We start from the raw sequence: 21104 nt of genomic DNA, 5'->3' as shown, positions 1-21104 counted from the left end.
GGGTTCTGTGATGCCGTCAAATCGCTCCCCCTTTTCGCATCCCCCCCATCTCTCAGCAGGACAGGACGCGCAGGCACTCACCCTCGCTCCCTCCTCTGGCATTTCGCTGCGGTGCCGCAGCCCCACGCGTGCCTCTCTCTGGGTGGGGGGGAGACGGCTCTCCGGTTCCCATCGCCTCCCCGCCGTCCTTCTGCGTTGCCCTCGGTGGGGCAGGCGCTGTCGGGGCCCTGGCGGTGCCGGGAGGTGGCGCCGCGGTGCCGCCGGCGCTGCCCTGGGCGCGGGGGAACCTCGGGGGCCGAGCCTGGCGGGGCGGGAGGAGGAGGAGGAGGAGGAGCGGCGGGGAGGGAGGGAGGGAGCGGAGCGGGCAGCGCGGCGGCTCCGTGCCCTGCGTGCGTGCGCGTGTGTGTGCGGGGAGCGGGCGGGCGGTATAGACAGGGTATATAGAGGATGTGCCGCCGCATGGCTCGCCCCGGCCGCCGCCACCGCCGCGCCAGCTCCTTGGGCGAGCGCCAGTGAAGCGCCGTCGCCCTCTCGCCGGCCGGGCAGCGCCTCCCTGCCCGCTCCGGGCGCTCCCTGCCGGCCTCGCTCCCGGGTTTCCGGCGTCCCTCCCGAAGCGGCCGCGCCGGGGGCGAGCGGCGCGTCCATGCGGGGCCGATGGCCGGGGCTCAGCCTGGGGTGCACGCCCTGCAGCTCAAACCCGTCTGCGTCTCCGAAACCCTCAAGAAAGGCGTCAAATTCGTCAAGTGGGACGATGTGAGTACCCCCCCCCCGCTTCCCCCGGCAGGGGCACGGCTGTGTCCCCTCCGGAATGGGGTTTCGGGTGCACGTGTTGCGGCCCCCCGGCCCTGCCGGCTGCGGGACCCCGGGGGCGGGCGATGGGTGTCCCCGTCCGGGACCGGCGGCCGAATGCCGGGCAAACTTTCTCCGAAGGCTCCCCGATCTGATTTCGCTCGGCCGGTGCGAGCCGTGTTGTGCTGGCTCCTTCAGCGAGCGCCTGCCTCTCCCGCCTCCCGTGTTTCAGTGTGCATGTTGCCACCTCTGTCCTCGTAACATAGTTGTTTCAACCTGTTCTTTCATCTCCCGTCGCCTGCCTCGCAGCCTCTCCTCTCCTTTCTGGCCCCTGTCCTCCTCTCTGTCTCTCCGGCGGGCTTGTCAGGCCCTTGGATGCCTTCTCCCAGGGCTCACAGCTTTGGTACCCTCGTTCATCTTCCTCTCTCCTTCTTTGCCTCGAAATCATCCGCTTTACCTTTAGCGCTTGCTGCTTCCCGAGTCTTTACGCTTGTATTGCCTCACGTAGGGAAGGAGTGTGGTTTCCACTTCACCTTCGGTAGCACAGCTGTTCAGCAGCTGGAATTTCCTTCTTCGCGTGCCGGCTGTGCCCGGGACAGTTTCAGAGAAAGGCAACTTCTCTTTATTTAGTTTTCCTTTTCCCAAAGCCTGTTGTGTCCTCTGTTTAGCCTTGCTCCTGCAGTACAGCATCGGGTGTTTGTGTCTCAGCTGTGCACGGAGGAGCAGGTGCCCCAAAAAGTCTGTCTGGCAGCGGTGTCTGCAGACAGAGGGGCACCGTGAGACTCGAGCTGCGGTAGAGAAATGGTTGGGAAGGAAGGCAGGCAGTCTGAACCTCTGAATTGCTGAGGATGGCTCGTTTTGAGTGCTCTTGTATTTTTGCTGCGAGTTCGGGTGTGCTGAAAAACATCCACGGCAACAACTGGAGGGGCAACAGAGAGGGAGAAGGAGCAGTTCAAGTGTAACCACGGTTCTTGTTACATATTGCTCTTTTGACTTTGCTTTCAGCCTGTCCCGCAGCCAAATGTGTGAGCCTGACCCCTGTAAAACCTGTGATAAACACTCTCAAGGAGAGAGAGAACATAAGAAACCGAACAACTTGCGGTGTGAAATTTTATTTACAGTAATAAGCAAACACGGCTTTAATAGGCTCGGCAAACTGACCTTGTCCACCGTAGTAAACACTGGCTTTTGATACAGGTTATTTATGTTCAGGAGCTAAGCTTGAATGACTTGCCTGGGAAAATGTTTTCTTGCAGTTGACGTTTTCCTTAGGATAGGAAAAGGCAGCACAGCCTCAGCCTTGTCACTGCTGTTATTGTTTTATTTTTGGTAAGCTACCAAGAAACTTCCACAGGTTTATGTAGAGGTCAAGTGACTGAAATCTCCAGACTGAAAGCCCAAGCTGTCAGGCAGCAGTTTAAATTACTAGTTTAAGTGCTATTTCTATGTATTGTATACATAGAATCAGGAGGAGAAGTGTTCAGTGGCTAACCTGTCTGCTATGGACTAACAGGAAAGAAGATGAAAACTGTAAACCTAAAGGCTGCACTAATAAAATATAGCTAAATCCTAGTAAAAGGTGTGCATTTCAGGCTGAAGGTGTTACTCAGGGACACACAGGTGTCACCTGGGATGTGTGACTGAGGTGAGAGCCCTGTTGTGATCAGTGAGTGCTCTCACTGGCAATCTTGTGAAAGTTGATGCGTGTTTATCTACACTCACGAAGAGCTGTGGCATTAACTCATGGGTGTCTGTGCATTGTGTGTGTAGCTGCACATTTCCCACCGCTCAGCCTCCCTGTCCTGCCCATAGTTCCTTCTCAGCAGTGAAAGCCCCCCAAAATCCAAGATTTCAAGGGAAGCGTGTCCCGTTGCTATGCTGGCTGTAAAAAGATCTTCACACGAATGCAAGTGCGATGACTTTGAGAAGTATTTGCCATTGAGTAGCCAGTAACCCCTTCAGAGCCTTTGTTTTCCAGGAAATTAATCTGCTCGAGGGTTTTTAAAAATGCTGGTTGTTAATGTGGCCCTCGGTGGTGTGTCATGTAGGCAGGTGTAAGGAATTCCATGGTGCACAGAGTAAGGGTTGTTAAAGATCGTACTTGCCAGCTTTGAGAAGGATGCTGTGCTGTGCAGAACAGTGACAAAAGCTGCAGTGATGGAGGCTTTAAAACCAGCCCACACCTTGATATCCCACCCCGAGCCTCTGTGCCTGATCAGGAGCTCTGAAGCGCTAATAGGTGTGGTGCTGATGATTTGCACGGGCTCCCTGTCTGAGGAGCAGCAGTGGAGTTTGCTGCACATCTCACGTGAACCTCAGCACTGTGATGATGATCCAGTGGCAAAGAGAAATGCCTGGCCTGAGCTTTGCTAAGAGGAGAGGAGGAGTGTCAGCCCCTCGAGGCCACTCACATACAGGCAGGTGGAAAGCTTAAAATTCCATTTCCTTTGCAGACCATCTAGAGTTGGAAGAGCAGTAGGATCGATTAAAAAATTCTGGCTTTGCAAGACAAGTCCCTCTTTTGTGCCTTGGGATCGGATGTGGTAGCGCTCACACACTCTAATACCCAAATTCCCTTTGGGATCAGGGTATAAAGCACCACAGTCAAACAGATTATTGTTGTCTGGTAACTTTGCCTTTCCTCACACCGTTTGTGTTTTATCCTGTAACAGTATTACAGGTTGGAAAACAGATTTTAGAAAGAACTCTTGCTCCTGATGTGGAGTTTGGGTTCCCGAGGCACTGAGCAGGAATAGGTGACGGATGAATGTGGCTGGTTGCTTAGGTGGGTTATTTTTGTGGATGTATCCACCTGTGTGCCTGGTTCCAGATGGTTACTTGGCTGAGCACTTGCTTCTCTAGATCATATTTTTTCATATTCATCCTATTTTTTGGACCTCTGTAGCTGCTTCTCCCTTAGAGCTGGGGAGAGACTGAGCCTCTCAACTCCTGCTCTGGCCTTGAGCAGATGTGCTCGAATTCCTAGAGGGAGGGAAGGCTTCAGGGAGAACTGGCCTGCTCCCCTCTGCTCTAGGGATACCCAGGTTGTAACAGCTCTTCCCGATGAGGCTTTTACAGCAGCTGAATAAACAAATAAAAAGGTGGCAGTTCAGTCCACGGGTGAAGCTTTTTGGGGAGGGGCTTAAGCTTAATGTAGCAGAGCATGTTGATAGTGGAGAGGAGCGATGAATCCTGAGTATAAAGAGTGACTTCTCTCAGGACTGATCTGACTTCTGAAGGGCTCCAACCTGCCTTGGCTGACTCCTTTCCCTGGCCTGTTTCCCTGGTTTCTCTCTGGCCTGTGATGGGTAAAACGGAGTGAACAAGTATCTCAACAGCCAGAGCAGAGCCCAAGTTTTCCAAGAGCAGCAAGTGAACACGATGGTGCATATTCAGAAATAGATTTGTTTTCATTTCTTGCTTAAAGGCTCCCTTATCTTCCCCAGTGATAACGTGCACTTTGCATAAACACTTGGCAGGCTCTCTGTGTGGCTCACACTATTACTTGCCAGTTAAGTTCATTGGTAAGGTAATGGGACTACCTAAACAGAGGGCCATCATTCCAATTTTCTAGCCATCTATTTTTTTCCAAAACTTTTGGATTACTGAAGGATGGGTGGCATTGCTTAGTGGCTCCAGCACTTGCCCAGTGAGCGGCAAAAACAAACCCAGGTCTTACTAAGCTCATTTTTAATGCCTTTCTCTCGGGGCACTTTATCTTAACAAAGCATTTTTGAGCTCAGATGGTGAATGTTATGTTTGCAGTTCGTCTATATTTGCTTAAAATCTTGGAGAAGATTATCAGGAGCATGAGATAGGTCCCCTTTTAACCTTGCAAGCAAATGTATCATCAGAACATCGTTATTATAGATAAGCTGGGATGAAACAAATAAACAACCTGGGAGCTTTCAGAAGTTATTTTAAGATCTTGATGCTGAACTAACTTTCTTTTTCCCTTGCCTTGTTGTGTTTGTTTTTAAACTCTGCCCAAGCCTGTCACTCCAGTACATTAGTGAGGCCGTGAAAAATGAGCAGCCATTGTTCTGTGTGTATAAAAGTAAAACAATAAGCTGAAGAGAGTTTTTTTTTTTTTTTTTGTCTGTTTTCAGTCTGGAGGGAAGATGTTAGTAGTAAGTTTTGGAGTTTTTGCTGGTTCTTACTTGTTGCTGATCTTTAGTAAAAAAAATATCAGCTCTGTGCCGTATAGAAATAGTTTAAATGAGGAGAAATTGTGGTTTTGCTCTTTGGCAACATAGGAGAATAATCAGATGGAGATAAAATGTTTAGCAGTTAACGTTTATTAAAGGGAAAGCCCTAACGTAACTCAATTAGCAGGCTCTTTATCACTTCAGTGTGTGTGGGGGGGAAGATTTGAGAACGAGATGCCTGTTTGAGAAGATGTGGTGGAGACTTCACATATTTAAATCACAGATAACATCTGTTATTGTAGCATCAGAGCTCTTGGGAGTGTTGGTGGATAGTAGGGAAAGTGCAAGCCAGAAAACAACTCCTAAATAAATGAGGATTGTTCATGAAAGAGAAGTTAACTGTGAATTTGAATTGTGCACTGGATGCTTTCTTCTCTGCAGTGTTTGAAAAAGCTCAAGACTTTTTTGTTGTTGTGTTTGTTGTTTTTTTTTTTTAAATAAAATCTGTAGTGAAATAGTTAACAAATAGTTAACTAATCACTATGGGGTCTTTTATCTATTATAAAGTAAATGCTTGGTAAGCACTTCTTAATTTATTTTCAGGAGGCCCACTAGATGACAAAATGTGTTCCCAGTTGTGCTCTTGTAGGTCCAAAAAAAAAGAGACCAACATAAAAACCTACTAATTTTTAATCTGCCATTAGATACTTTAAACCTAATTTCCAGGCTGCACAGCACCACACAGTCAGATGTTCAGGATGCCTCCCCAGTGACTTCAGATGAGTTTGGGCTCAGCATCTCAGGAAATAAAAAGAAATGTGGAAATGCAATTCCAGTGTTCCCTCAAAATCAGAATGCAGCATTTATGCTGGTGAACAGACTGCCTTAAATGAGATTTTCTCAGCATCACACAAGAACTCTCTGGCTGAGATGAAATTCTTCCTTTTTGGCATTTGGATACTTCTGCTCCCAAGTTCTCCCTTCATTCCTTCTTTCTGTGCACTTGGCAACCTGTAAAGGACTCCTGCAGACAAATCAGGACTCCAGGCAGTGAGGGTATAATTAGCCCAAGGGTGGGGACGTCTCGAGAAATGGTTTGGGGTAGGACAGGCTTCTGAGAAACAAATCCCACTCAGGGTGCCTCCTGTCAGCTTGCAGGGCTTCAGTCTTTGATCAGCACAATGATGACTTGTATCCTGTGGTGCCATCACCAGAGCTTCCCCAGCATTTAACCACTTCAGCAATGAAGAATATTTTCCTGCATGTTCCTGGTGAACAAGTGGGGCTTTCATATTTTGAGTCTCGTAAGCTCAATTCCAGTTTTGATACTTTTTTATTAATCCTGCTTCCACTTTCCACTCATTTCACTTTGTCCAGCGTTTTCTTCTTGCAATCTGTTCCTTTGCATGGCAGATTTGGTTCTTCTGCCCTCAGTAGAGGAGAACATCTGAACCCTTCCAGGTGATCTCAGGAGTTCATTCCTTTTGCCCAAGTGAAAAGAAATGCTGGAGAACATTTTGCCTGTGCCAGAAACAATTCACATTTCTTAGCTGTGTGTTTGGAAGCAGCTTGGCAGAAACTTTGCAGCAGAAGATTCAGGCACATGAAATAATGGTGTGTGTGAAAGTTCTCAGGTTATATTTGGGGACATTCAGTGTCTCTGGAAATCCGAGGCAAGCCCAGGGAACAACAGGCTGGCTTAAGGCAGTGTCATGAGCCCCCCTCTGCTCTAACAGCTGAAGTAGCATTTAAATATTAAAAATAAAAGTAGCATTGAAATGGAGGTGGCACTTTTTGCTTGCTAACGTTGGGTGTAGTCTGGGGGACCCACACTTCCAAGTCAGGCCTTGAAACAGTTACCTGGCAGGTACTTAATTGTGGATTTATCCCTTGATGATCTGTGCCTGCTTGGTAAGGATCCCAAAGTTCTCTGTGGCACTTTGTGGGCGTGAATTTGAAGGCTTTTGGTTTGAAAGTATAAACCAAAGAATATTGCTAATGCAGGACCTGAGGTTCTGCAGCCAATTAGGAGGCAACCTAATGGAATAAGTGTAGAACAGCCACATTACTCTCTTGAGGCTGTGGAATTGGAGGAAAGTGGAGAATTGGCCCTAAGTCAACAAATGAAAAGGTGGAGGGCTTTTAAAGGTGGAATTAAAAGCCCTTCAGGAAAATTATTCACTTAAGTTTAGACCCAGGGTGATGTGCAGCACGCTGGGACTGCCAGGCCACCCTTTGATTCCAGGAATTTGCAGTAGGAATGTGTTGGAAGCTGAGCTGCTGCTTGGCACAGGCACCTGTGGGGAGCTCTTACAAAGCCTCACAACCTACAGTCATTTGCACCAAGGGCTGGGACACCTTTTCTCCTTTTCCTCTTCCCTTTCTGGTCACAGCTGATTCTGGGCTTGGTCATCTCCTCCTGTGCCGTTTTTCATCTACTTGGAAGTGTCTCAGGAATCTGGGGCTCCTACCTAAAGGAAAAGGCTGCTTGCTGTGTCGACATCCAGAGGAATGGAAGAGCTCTACCCCTACTATTAAATTTAAATTTAATGTTAGAGATGTACAACACTGACGTTTTGTCTCTGTTTTATCCTCATGTTCTGCATCTGAGTGGGTCAGAGAAGACACAATGCCTGCTCCTGATTTGTTTGTCCATGAAATTTTGTTTGCTGGTTTTCTTTCCTCCCCCTCTATTGTGTCCTGTCCTTCACCTGCTTCTTCAGAGCTGGGTATGGTTGGTCAGTCTGCTCAGGGGGAGTTGTGGGGGCGGCTCTTTGGGTGAGAAAATGGAATTAATGGCCTTCACAACACTCTCATGAACGACTGCAGGCGTGTCTTCTGGGTCGTGAACCACACATAGCACAACAGTGTTTGTAAATAAACGAACCAGGCAATTGTTGGTTGAAACGAGTTTCTCTTTCATAGCCTTGAACTGCTGCTCTTCTTGAATGTGTACTGCGAAAAGGGGGTTTTCGTGGATCTTCTTGATTGTTGCTGCCTTTGCAAGCCCTGATTGCAGAGCGGGATAAAAGCAACAGAGCTGTTCCAGGTGACAAAGGACTCTGTTAATGCAGAGTGAGGAGAAGGACGTTGAGAACTGACTCAAAAAATGTATTTCCATTTCTCCACACCCAGAACAGTGTGGCATTTGGTGGCAGGGACTTAAAGAAAAGTTCATCAGTTTATTGTGCCGTGCCCGCTGTCGGAGTACTGTAGTTAATTTAAAAACAAAAACCTACAAGCAAACAACTTCCTGGAGCAGAGAATCTGAGCTATCCAAGACTCATCGTTATCCCTGTCTTGATAAGGTTTTCTTTGTGTCACCTCATGGATACTGAAAGCTCTTCCCCCTCGTCCTCTGCTTTTTTGAGTCTGATTTCACTCAGTATTTTACAACCCCCATCTCTCAAAGTATTGCTTTGATAGCTCAGGCAAATCCGAACACCTTTGGGTTAAAGCAACTGGTTTGAAATGATTAACCAGCAAAATTGGTTCATCCTGGAAGATAATTGCTTTGCTCCTGTCTGCTTCCCATCGCTTCTCTTTCCCCCCTGAAGTTGCACATATCTCATCCAAAGGCTTTGTCTTTCCTCATTTTAAATTATTTGCACACAGGCTGCATGAAATAAGACAAAAAAGAGAAGAGTTGTATTTCCAGAGCAGTTTCCTTTTTTTTGAATAGCACAGGTCTGAGAATCCTTTTGTATTTTCTTGTGGGTCCAGTCAATGTCCCTTCAGGTATATTTTAAAAGTGAATTTGCCTGTTGTATCAAACAGTTCCCAACTTTTCAGGTGTACAAGATGGTAGAAACTAGGGAGAAATGGGGGGAAAAATGGATTCTACAGATTCTGATTATCTTCTTGCATCATGAGAAGTAATAGATAAAAGTCTTAATGTAGCAAATGCTGTTTCAGATTTTCTAGGTGAATTGAGTCTTTGCAAACACAATTTAGTAGGCATTTAGCTCGTGTGGGTGGATACCTGAAGGTCAGGTTGTCTCGAGGTGGGCAGTGGGCTGCTGGTAACTGCAGGGCTTTGCTCTGTGGGCTCCACTTTGCCAGTCAGTGTGTTACGCCTGTTTAACTTCATCTGCTTCCAGCTTTTCTGGATTAACTCCATGTGTTGACAAGTCTGGAGTTTAGTGCTGCCTTCACAGCAATGGCAAGATGTGTTATGTCTGAAAAAAGAGATTTGAGGCAGGTGATGCTAAATCCTTTCAGTGCCACCTCGCCAGTGATCCCTTCAGGGGGATTCCTGGATGCTGCAATTCATTAACACGGGTGGCAGAGCAGCCTGTGCATAACCATGTGTTCTGTGTGCTGACATGGATTTCTTGTTTGTCCTTTTGCCTTCCAGGACTCCACTGTGGTGACTCCAATTATTCTCAGAACAGACCCACAAGGATTTTTCTTTTACTGGACAGATCAAAATAAGGTAAGAGAGAAGCTTCCAGCTCCGGAACGGTTCTTCCTTTTGTATGGTGGTGTGATGGGCAGGAATCAGGAGGCTGGCACAGCAGGCCAGCGTGGCATCAGCACACCTTCCTCTGCTCCTCTCAGGAGCAGATACAGCGGGCTGTGGCTCATCCCTGGGGCACAGATCTTGGAGAGATGGATGGAAGAGTTGGTCATTTCCAGCCGTGTGAATGAACTGATGTCCAGTGAGATGTGTAATTGTCCTTGGAAGGGCAGGCAAGGATGTGCTTGTGATGCTGTTGTGGTTTCTCTTGCCTTCTCCACACCGAGGATTTGGTCTGCGCTGTGTGGCAGGCCCAGAATTCCCAGAGGCCGTGGCTCCCTCTGGATTCTTGCTCCTTGGTGGCCACGCGCTCCCTGGCCGTGCCACGTGGGCCACGTCACCAGGTTCTCACTAATCCTCCCTGGACACTTTCTTCCCAAAGCATTCCGGTGTGCTGAGGTCACTGGGATGGCTGGGGAGCTGCTGGGGAAGCTCATGGCCTGATTCATCCCTGCATTGCTCCACTTTCACATCCCTGCCACCCCTTGGAATCCACAGAGTCACGTCTGCAGGGAAGGAGCTCAGTACCCTGAGCTGGGTGCAGTTGGTGTCGTGCACCACACCAGACACAAAAGAGTAAATTATTGCTGCAGTGATGAGAGCAAAACACTGTCTCAGCTGGGAATGAGTTCCTCTTTTCTGACAGGTGAATTTTCTAGTACTTACCAAGTAAGTGCTTCTATTGGCTCCCTGCTGAAAGTGGTGTTAGAACTTGGTGGTGAGCTTTGAGCTTTAGCCTCGTGAGGAGCATCTGCCCAAATGACTGAAAAGGCGCTCCTGGCTATGGAAACCTGGTGTGCCACTCGGGGAGCTGTTTTTTTCAGGAGTTCCTGTTGATCTTCAGTTCAGATACCAGGGCAAAAATAGCTTGAGGAGGTAGTAACCATGAAATGTGCAGGCTGAACAGGCCATTTGCTGTTGCATTAAATCATGTTTATCCCTGCCACGTTTGCTTTGTAGAGGGGATGGAGCTCGGTTCGGAGTCGGTGTGTTTGGAATTCCTATCGTGGAGTTGTTACACAGACAGTCCAGGCTCGTGGTGGGCAGTGGTGGGTTCATCTGTTGGCAGCCCAGAGCTGTGAAATTGCTGCCCTCAGAAGCTGAATGCTGGGACTGACACGCTGGGGCTGTGCCAGAACAGAGAGCAGGCCTCTGCTCTGTTCCTTCCCTTGCATAAACTGATCGTCTGAGCCTAAAAGGAATGAGGGACTTTATAAGAATAAGTGGAAACCCAGAGTTGATTGGAGAGTTTATTTCGCTTTTAATATGTTTGGCACCAAGACCTCCTCCAGTTTCCTACTGTTGTCTGTAAAAACAATGTCTTGAAGCAGTTCTGTGAAGAATAGCTATTTATAGAATTGTTGTTCTCATATTCATGAAAAAATGTATTTATAACGCTCGGGGCATTTTTTTTTTTTTTTAAAGGTTGGGTGTTTTTACAAGAGGAGTTAAGTGTCAGTTTGATTTTTAAACTTGCAAATCAAGCCTCTGTAAAGAGCAACCAGGGGGATTTTTTTTCTGGTTAATAATTCATGACAGCTAGGTGAAGCTTGTTTCTGAACACCACCCTAGCAGTGTCTGTTTAAAGGGAGTAAATTTCTATCTGTTGGGGTGCTGATGGTGCACAGACCAGGAAGGAAATGCCATTTTCTCCTTTTACAGAGCGTGGTTGGGTTCATGTTTATTGTGAAACTGCAAATAGATGAATAAAGGAGGCTCTACAGGAAACTCTCTTTAATTTCCTTCTCTTTGTGCTAAGTGATCCTGCGGTGATAGTGAAGAAATACCAGGACAATGCACCCTCTGTGTGATCACTTTCTCTTTTTTTCCCCCCCGTGTTGTTCTTTTAAGCAATTGCTTTTGTCATGAAGAAACCCTGTTATCTCGTGTGCCTGGAGAGACAGGCCGTGCTGAACCGGGAGGAGGTGCCTGCCAGCTTCCTTGAGCTGACACGTTTTCCTGGGAGCCCACTCCAGGCAGGGGTGGAGGTGAGGCAGGAGGAGCAGTTGGCTTCGTAGCCCTCGGTGTGTCCTGACTGCCAGAGCCTGAGCAGAGCAGTAAATCACTGCCTGGGTGATGGCATGGTGCTTAAATCACAAAGCTGGCTCCTTGAGTCGCTGTTGCCTTATCAGCGAAGTTACACAAAAATTACGTGAATCACTGGGAGGGAAAAACAAAACAAACAAAAAACCACTCCCCTGTGCCGAATTTTTATTTAGCCTGAGGAGCTGGCGGTTGCAGCTCTGCAGCTTTTTGTGTCTTGTGTTTTCTTCTTCCTTTCCTTTCCTTTTCTTCTCTGCTGCAGAGAAAGGAAGATGCTGTGTAGTGAGTGCTGTCCAGCAGTGGGGCTGGACAGCCTTTTAGACGCTTCTTTGTGCAGCCAGAGCTCAAAGTTCCTGGTCAAGTCAGTGTTCCTGACCCCACCTTGGAGTTCTCCGGGAGTTGCCTGCAGGGTTTGCATCCCAGTTGGTGAGCCTGGATAAGCTGGACAGCTGAGCAGAGCAGGGTCAAAAAGGCAGCTGAGAGTCACCCTTAAACCCAAGAGGTGTTACAGACATTGCCAGTGTGGCCTCTCACCTTGCTGTCCCCTGTAGCTTTCTGATGAATAAGTTAGTGCTGTTGTCCTGGTTTGCTGCAGGAGCCACGTGCTCCTGATGAGCCATCCCGGGTCTGTAGTTGCAGCCCCGTGGGGGCCTTTGCCGCTCTCACCACCCGTGGAAGATTGTGAGGGTGGCAGTTCTCGTGTGCTGAAGGTCTGATCGGCAGGTCCATTTGAACTCTGATCCTGCAGGTTGGTAATAGGAGTGTGGTATCCTGCATTTGGAAATGCTTGCTGTGCATGTGCATATTTAAACATGCACTGCTGTCATCAGTCAAGGTAATCCTCCAAAATCAAGTCATACACGGCATTTTGCTGTTTCCTGATAACAGCAAGGAATTAAATGCAAACCACTTTGTTTGAAGCAGATGGCAGGGCAGCTTTCTGATGTTAATTGTATTTTTCGATATGAAATTCTTTTGTTTTGCTGAAGATTCTGGAGTATTTTCTTCATCTGTATTGCAGAGTGCTGGCTGGTTTCATATTATTACTTGAATGATTCTCAACATGGGTTTTAAAAAAGAAAATTAATGTGACAAGCTAATGTCTCTTACTTATTGTTTTGGTAATGTTTCTTAACTATAGCAAACCCAGACAATATTCATTTTTGTTGTCATATTTTTATGACCTGACTGAAACATTTCCCAATTCCTTGCTGCCTTTTTTTTCTTTTTAATAGAATCTCATTTCTTCTATTTGTTGTTATTGTGGTCCTGAGCACTGAAGAAGGATAAATCCAGACTTGCTGAGGTGAAGGGAAAGTCTGCTGGAGAAAACAGGAGGGATAATCGAAGGCATTTCTCAGGAGATGAGGGGAGGCTGGAAGTGTTTGACGTGTTCAGCAAAGCCAAGCCAGAGAGACTGTGGTTTCTGACTATGGATAAATATATTAATGAATGCACAGGCAGACCAGGAGAAGAAATAGGTGTTGTCAGATGGTGTGTGCATTAATATCTTGCATCCTTTACCTGCAAGTTATGCTACACAATGAAAAGGATGTTAGGAGACAGTCATTAACTCAGTGCCAAGAAAAGGAGGAAAGCAACTAATGGCTTTTATGATGGAGCCATTTAGGTTTTTAAAAAGTCTGAGGATGGATTAATATATTGTCTTCTCCCTCTCACTAGCACATACTGATTTCTTCCTCCTCGTTTTAAAAGCTGGGCAGCTACAGTGAGGTGGCAGCATGGTAAAACCAGAGGCTGCAGGCCCGGCCTCACCCACAGCACCTCAAAAAGAGATGGAAGTGTGTGCTGTGGAACTAAACATCAGTGCCCGGTTGCAGGGAGTCAGCGGTGATCGCTGTAGAAATGCTCTTGTAAACAGATCGTGGGGCTGCTTGTTTGTGCGAAGGAAGTTGTTGACAGGCTACTGCGGTGCTGAGATGGTGCTTACTCTGCAGGAGGGGCTCAGTGTGCCCCCTCCACCCCACTGGAGCAGCTGCACAGCCCGGCCAAGGGGTTTAGGTGGGAGGAGCGCTGACTGCAGGGGGTGGATGGCACCGTTCACACCGCGGGATTTGAAGTGTCTTTGAGAGTGGGGTGGTGAGACCACAGAAGCACTTGCAGGCAGCTGTTTCCCGGCTCTGGCTTGCTCAGAGTGGCAGGCTGAGGGAATCTCAATGCAGAGGGACTCTGGGCAGCTCTTTAGTTACGGTGGTTCTGCTGTTCTCAAGGGAAAGAATGGGGGTAGCTTCTCCTCTTGGAGTGACAGGGCTGTTTCTGTGTGTGGGCACTGCTGGCAGAGCTGGCACTGACGTGTAGCTCAGCCACAGACTGGGGGGTCCCTTCCAGAGCCTGTACCAACAATCCTTCAGCTGGAGCTCTCCTGTTCCATGAGAGTTCATGAGGTGGTTCCTCGGGGTAAAAGACAAGAGGATTTCTCTGACATGGAAGGTCCTTTCCCCTCTGGTGTCCTGAGGTTATCCTGAGTTCCTTTGGGTTGAAAATCTAACCAGAGTGTCAGTGGAAATCTAACCCAGGGAGTGGAAAGTGGAGCCCAAGGGCTGTGGGTGGGATTCTGGAGGGTTAGGTTTGGCTTCAGCATTTGTGTAAACTGTGGCAATCCCATTGCCCTCCTCCCCATGGAAGAGGATGTGGCAGTTGTCCAGCTGCTGGGGATTCTGGCTGTTATGTAAGAGAGTTCTTTGGTGTCTGTTGTGAATCAGAGCTTTAAAACAACGGGGTCAGTGTTTGCATTGCCCGATGGGTCAAAGATAGTTACGTCTGGATATATGTCACACTGTATTTGACAAGCATACAATAACGGCTGAAGTTGCTATTTCAGTATTTAAATGATGCCTAATAATTTAACGAGAACGGATTATTGAGTAGTACTAGGTTTAAAAATACCTGCTCCAAACCTCAACTGTTTGGCTTCATTTGTTCCAGAGCAAGGTTACCCAGTCATGCATTTCACTGCTGAAAACATCCAAGAAGTGCATCGCTAAACATGTGTTCAAACTTCTCTCTCTGGCATGTGAAGGGGAAAAAAAAAAAGAACCCTAAACCTTTTGAAAACTTGAGATTGTAAATATCATTAATTGAACGAGAGACAATAGTGCATGTGTCCATATAAAGGATTATTTTAACAAGTGCAGTGAAAAACTTGCTCTTCACTCTTTGTCTTTAGCGTTTCAGCAGTCAATGAATTTGTTAATTTTGTTTGATAATGAATGTTGGACACATGGGCCTCTCCATCATGTGTTTTTCTGTATGAATGGATTTGCCTTTGCTTTACCTGCAAAACACAGGAACTGGAATGACTTGAGTCCTTTTACTGGCACAATAATCTGGGTTTGGGAGCCTTCATCATTCATGAATTTGAGGTGTAGCGTTGGGAGGCACCACGGTGGCATTGGGAACTTGAGACAGGGCGTGTTGTGGCTGGAATGCAAAGGGAGTTGTTTGGATAACAAAAGGACCTGTAAATATTGACATCCAAAGTCTTGTGCCTGACACATTTTTCATGGGCAGTGGAAGATAATCTCTTCAAGGACACAACTTGCCATGGGATTGTTGTGGCTGTTGGGCTGAGTGGTGCAGAAACTGGAAGTGGAATCCAGTTTATGGTTTATCCCAACCACAAGTCAGCATGTGAGGGGGACGAAAGAAGACAGGGAAAGTGGTGGGGGATTGCCACAGGCAGTGAAAATGGGAGGAAATATTTCGTGGAGGTCAGCTTCCCATCGGGCTGCAGATTTAAAGGAAATCCCTCTGCTTTCAAAACATGGAAATTGTTCAAGGCCCATTAGGGAAATGGTACTACATCAAACACAGAAGATCTCCAATGAGCATTTCCCACTGCTAAATACCTCCCTTATGGGGAGGGAGGCAGGAATAGAAAGTGGGTTTGGGGGTTGATCCACAGCAAAGGTCCAGTTCCTGATATGAGGAAGCAGAGGAACTTCAGAAAGAGAGGATGGCTCTGGAATCAGCCACTTTTAGGTAGCGTTGAATTCTTGAGCACTGAGAACATTTTATGTCATGTGAGAACATTGCCCTTGCTGTTGAGTTGAAAAGGAGCTGTGACTTTGCTATAAAGTTGAGATTGTAGCTTGCCTTTTGGTTAAATGGGCTGATACTTGGTCAGCTTTGGCTCCAAATGTTGAATGTTATGAGCAAAAAATTGGAAACTTGAGTTTTTGTGCGAGAGGTCTGGCTGCTGCAGGCTGTTTTGTCATTCCAATTTTCAATTTAAATGTCTCAGTGAAGAAAACTTATTGCCAAGTCAACTAATATCCACTAAAGTGACTTCTACAGGGGGTGTCTGTGTTCTAGCTGAGCTTGTGGTAACCGGAGCCGCTGGTGTGCAGTAAAGCAGCCTGCAGTCTCCTCCTTAATTAAAACAAGTCTCTTGTGTTCGTGCCTGCAGCCTGTGCACAGATTTGGTTGAATGTGCAGCATCAGCTTGGCTGGCTGGCCTATTATTAGCACAGTTCAAAGATTGGCTTCTAGGGCATCATCTTGCCTGGTGGTTGGAAGGGTAGCTGATCTCTCAGCGTGCCTGTTGGATTGCCTTCCCTGCTGCAGATCTGCCAGGCTGCCCTGTGATGCTTCAGGTCCTGGTTGTTCAGGGTTATTTTGTGTGGGGTTGTTTTATTTTCCAGCTGTTTAGGAGACAGTGCACCAAAAATAACGATCTTTAAATAGCACGTGTTCGATCTCCATACCTGTGATCTTCCTGTGTGAACACAAACTGGGAATCAGTGGTGTGTGATAAACGTGTTTGGAATTTTTGTTTCTCTCTCCCTTTTAAGGAGTAGGAAAATAGTTCCTGAAATACAAGGGACTGGCAATAAATGTCACTTTTGCACCAGTACACTGCCTTCCCTGCCTTAAGGTTTTCTCCCATTAAAAATACGGACTCGACCCTGCTTCCTTCTCTTGCCCACTCCTACAGTTTTTGGCATTTTGCACACTCTGCACACTCACAGCTGGCATCAAACAGAGCAGGAATGCAGTGATAACAATGTGCTCTGTTGTTCAACACTGCCCTCCTTTTTGGTTTGGGGTTGGTGTGTAAGGACAGAAGGCACTCAGTAGGATCCTTTCCTAGGGAACAGTCTCTCAGTCCCATCTTTGTTTCACTGACAACTTTTATTACACAACATAACCCAGAACTGGGAAAGCACAGCAGCAGCCTCACACTACAAATCACAGGAGTTTCAGGCTGCCTCTGTGTGTCTGGGTGGCTGTTATTTTTGAGCAGTTCCAACTGCACAGATACTGTTTGGTTTGCCAGTCTCCTGCAAAGATTCCTCTGGATTGGATGGTCTGTAAAATCCGCAGGCAGCCCTGCCAGTGGGGTGGGTATTGTTTTGTCTCATCTCAGCCTGCCTTTCTGTTTGCCTGAGGTTTTGTGCTACTAAAACTCTGAACTAGTTCTGGAGGGTGTCAAACCCCCCCAAAAAAGGGGGTTTCCTCTGGCTGTGTTCTGTGTGCACGTGCTGGCAGTAGCAAACCTCCCTCCTTGCCTTTTCACAGTCAGGGCTCTCCACCAGGCAGGAAATGGGAACTCATCCTCATTACTACTTCCAATTAATCTTTCCACATAGGCACGTTTACCATAGGCACGTGTCATGTGACTGACCCCCTGATGTCCTTGTGCACCCTTTGCTTGTTAACAAAACCTGATAATAGATGTGTGTTCTGCTCTCTGATACCTGGTTTGTGACGCTGTGGTTGAGCTGTTCCTCACACGCTCCCTGGGGGAAGGAGCAGGGGCTGGCACCTAAGGATAGAGATTTCCTAGGAGATGAATGAAGGCAGAAGAGTATTTTGCAGAGTGGCACAGGGCTTTATCCAGGATTCACTCTGCACCGTGAGGGAGGAACAGGATGTGCTGTTGTACCAGAGCACTGCCGGTGGCTGAGGAACGTATTCAAATCCTCCTCTCCGGGGCACGTCAGGCACTCGCTGCCCAATTAACCCAGGACAATTGGGGGTGTATATATAACATGGCTATTTCAAGGCTGCACTTAGACATCAAAAGTGAAATTCTACTCCAGGGCCACGTCCCCGAGAGCTGCTGTGCTGTCTGAGGCTGGGGATTACCAGAGCCTGCCCCTGATTCCAAGGCCGGGCACGGTGTGTCTGCAGAGCTTTGCTGTGCAGGCACCGTGGGGCCGGGCTGGCACATCCCTGGCTGCCTCCAGGCTGGAGAGGTCCATGGGCTGTTCCCTGCTGTCCCCCAGCTGCCCTGGGAGCTGTTCCAGCCCTGTTCATGGATAACCAGCTCCCAGCAGAGCGCGGTGCGTTCCGCCCTGTGTGTGGATCGTAACGTGGTTACTGGACAATAGATCTCCCTGAAGAGGACCAGGGATGATTTGGACAGGTGGTTTACTACCCAGGGAGCTGGTTATCTCTGTCTGATAAACAGCAGTAAGTGCTGCTTAACGAGAGTCATAATAAAAATATTGATTAGCAGGGTGCAGCTGGCTGGTACCGAGTGATGCTCAGTGAAGCCTTGTGAAAACAGGAATGAAATTCTAAAGGAAGCTGCCTTTTTAATTATTTTCTCATTCTAGCTGCTCTGGACTTACTCAGGACACATAGACATACGGGCTTATTTAATACAAAGTATTATGAAGTGGAACACTGATGCTTGGACATAAAGAGTGTGTCCAAAAAAATTGTGCAGGGAGTGCCATTAAAGAAGTTGAGGCAATTTATCTATCTTGGCGCTTTTACCTCTGAGACTGGGAAAAATTTAAGGCAACTCTCAGAACAACGGGCTATCTTACAAGTGAGGGCTTTATTTTGTAGTTTCCCTAAAAATAAAGGGATAAGTAAAATAAAGGTGGTTTTTCTGCTTTTAATCCAGACCTGCTTACCCAATAGTAAAGCAAGCGTAAGACCACGTTGCCCATGAAGAAAATCCTTCTAAATGGAGGTAAGACTTAAAGACTTGCTGCTTTTCCCTGAACCACTTCAGTCAGTGTTGCTTTGGCACACGTTAAAGTCATCTGCCAGGCACTTCTGCCATCCAGTCTTCCATAACCAGGTCTCTCATCCTTCACTAGCCCGTGCTGTAATTAAAACTTCCCAAACAAGCTGAAGGGAAGCTGGCATCGTGTGTGGGGAGCAGCAGCAGAGCTGTCCCAAGGACAGTGGGAGTCTTGGAATTGTCATCCCCTTCTGAGCAGTCACAGGCTGCACTAGAAGACCAGGCTGAATCATTTAACATCATAAATGCTTCCCTTGGCCAGGAAAATATCTGTTCACGATGCTTTTGGGATGTGAAGATGGGGGAACTTTGCCTTTCAGTTCCCTGCTCCGGGCTGTTCCCCTGAAGTTGAGTTGTCCTCAGGTGCAAATGCAGGCTCTGTACCTTAAAGAAAAAAAAAAAGGGCATTTTTCCAAAAGCAATGTGATTAGTTACAGTGATAAAGGGTCCACAATCGAGCTGATGAGTAGCTGGTACCTGTGAGCACAGAGAAATGCTTTAGCAGCAGTTCGCAGCGATGTGTGTCTGCCGGTGCCCTGTGAAAATGGCATCTGAAGGAACTCAGTAGGCAGCAGGTGCCAAGCCCATCACCACACTGCAGTGTGTGGCTCTGGGCTCGAAATGCTTGTTGCAGAGCGAGTTGGATTGTTCACATAAAATGTTATCAGTGGCGCGGTTGCAAATGACCTCTGATAAATCCCTGGCTTTGCAGTGTTCCCTTTTGCAGGCACAGGAGGACAAACCTCCAGGTATTTTTGCCAGTGGAAAGTGCTGGGGAGAGGCTGTCAGCGAGCTGTCAGAGATGCTGCAGTAGAACTCTGGGCTTAATGATGTCATACAACCTAGAGGGATGAGGAGAAAAATCTCCTCTCATTAGACTTGCACACAGAATCCTTTAAAATACGGAGGATGAGTTTGGGAAGTGGCACTGCTTTGCTGCTGCCAGAAGGAGGTTTTCGGTGTACTGACTGCAGATCTGTCCTGTCACTGACAACTTTTGCATATCTGTGCATGGCATGTCCAGATTTAGATCCTTCTTTCACACAGGCTGAACTTTCAGTCAATGTTTCTGCTGAAATCAGGTACGCAGGGAGGGGTTTGTAGGTAAGGGAAGGAAAGCTGCAGGTCCAGGCAGCTCTTCTGACTTGCAGATTTGGAATACTTGCACTCACCTCCACTGTTCCTGCATATCACTGAGGGAAGTGCTCCTGACTAGGCAGCCTTGGTGTGAGGGGAGAATTACCCACCCTTTTGTGGCCACAGTGTGGAGGGGAATTATCTTAACTGTTATCTTAGTCCTGCTGCAAAGCCGATTGTTGAAACAAGGTCTCTTAATTGATTGAAAATGCTTTTTCTCTGGCACTTCACAGTGCTCAGTGAAGCCTTTGTTTTCTGCATCCCCCTTTCCCTGGCATTTACCTTGGTATTTGCAGGGGGTTCAGGCTAAAATTGTGGTCCTTCAACTTGTTATTCCTCCTGCCTCAAACTCTGGTCTGTCTTGAGTGGTAGCTGAGTTTCCTGGGCACGTCCTATGTCCTCCTGCCAAAGTTTGCTTATGCTGAAGGGTGGCTTTTGCCACTTCTTTTGCTTTTTTGGGTGGACTGTGCCACTCTGATCCATTTGTGTGTGTGTGTTAGAACAGCTCTTCCCAAACTGCCCTCAGAGCAGGTTTAAATGTGACAGACCTGTGTGTGGTTGGACTGGCCATTACAAACATAACTGTCCGTGACGTCACTCGGTGTCACCTTTTGGCTCCTCAGGTATGTGGGTACTATTGTAGCTGAAAAATGTGGGCCTGGAAATAACAACATAAGGCTCCTTAGCACGGCCATCCATCCAAACCCTTTGGATTTGTGCTGGTACTCAGTCACGGCCACTCAGCAACTCCCCTGGATCTCTGCCAGGAAGATGGCTTAATGGAACAATCTCTCTGTGATCTGTTTAGCTAAATGACTTTAATAACGTGGGATATTAGGGTAACAGATGCTGCTGACCATCCTGCAGCAGATCAAAGTTGGTACATGCAGGAACTGTGCACTTCCTCTCGGAGCCGTGGCTGTAATTTGGAGCCCCTCGTCTGTTCCTGTGGTATTGGATTATCGGAGCCGTGAGGAACAGGAGTGGTGATTTGTAATGCACAGAGTCACAAGTGCCAGTCTCAGCTCAGAGCCTGAAGAGTGGCTCGCTGGTACCAGCACTGGCTCTGGCTGGACTTGTTCTGGGAAATTTTGCTTCAAGAACAACCTGCTTTGGTTTTCCCGTTGGGTGCAATAAGAGCATGACTGACCGGTGAGAGATCCCTCAGGGTCTGGGGAGAAGGAAGCCCCAATCCCACCCTGCCCGGTTCAAAAGAGGGATTTGGAACATCTCTGTCCCAGATTGGCGGCACTGAGCTGTTCCAGCCACGAATTAATTTTGTGCATTGGAATTTAATCTGCACGATGATGACACCGACGTGAGGATAATCTCTGAATCATGAGGGCATTATAAACTGACAGTAAACTCCCTGGAGACTGAAAAGATGCCAATTACAGGGGTATGACTGAAAGAGTAGGATCTAGGGGAATGAAATCACTTCACCCATAATCTTAATGGACTGTTT

At 47.5% G+C, this 21104-nt stretch overlaps 1 protein-coding gene across 2 annotated transcripts in view; it reads left to right on the top strand.

Annotated features, from left to right (window-relative positions):
* The first annotated feature begins 460 nt into the window (after positions 1-460).
* PLCB1 (phospholipase C beta 1) overlaps positions 461-21104 on the top strand; it is a 320638-nt gene continuing 299994 nt past the window's right edge. The window contains exons 1-2 of one of the 2 annotated variants that reach the window (XM_027898673.1): positions 461-753; positions 9295-9372. In XM_027898673.1, coding sequence (XP_027754474.1) covers positions 655-753; positions 9295-9372 — 177 coding nt within the window. In that variant the 5' untranslated portion in view covers positions 461-654. The remainder of the gene's footprint in view (positions 754-9294; positions 9373-21104) is intronic. The other variant, XM_027898674.1, reaches the window with a different exon arrangement.

The sequence above is a fragment of the Empidonax traillii genome, unplaced genomic scaffold (assembly GCF_003031625.1).
Source record: "Empidonax traillii isolate 1590-97213 ecotype Southwest subspecies unplaced genomic scaffold, ASM303162v1 scaffold614:size843888, whole genome shotgun sequence".
Classification (NCBI taxonomy): Eukaryota; Metazoa; Chordata; class Aves; order Passeriformes; family Tyrannidae; genus Empidonax; species Empidonax traillii.
Note: the sequence above shows the minus strand (reverse complement) of the source record. Positions and strands in the feature narration are given on the sequence as shown.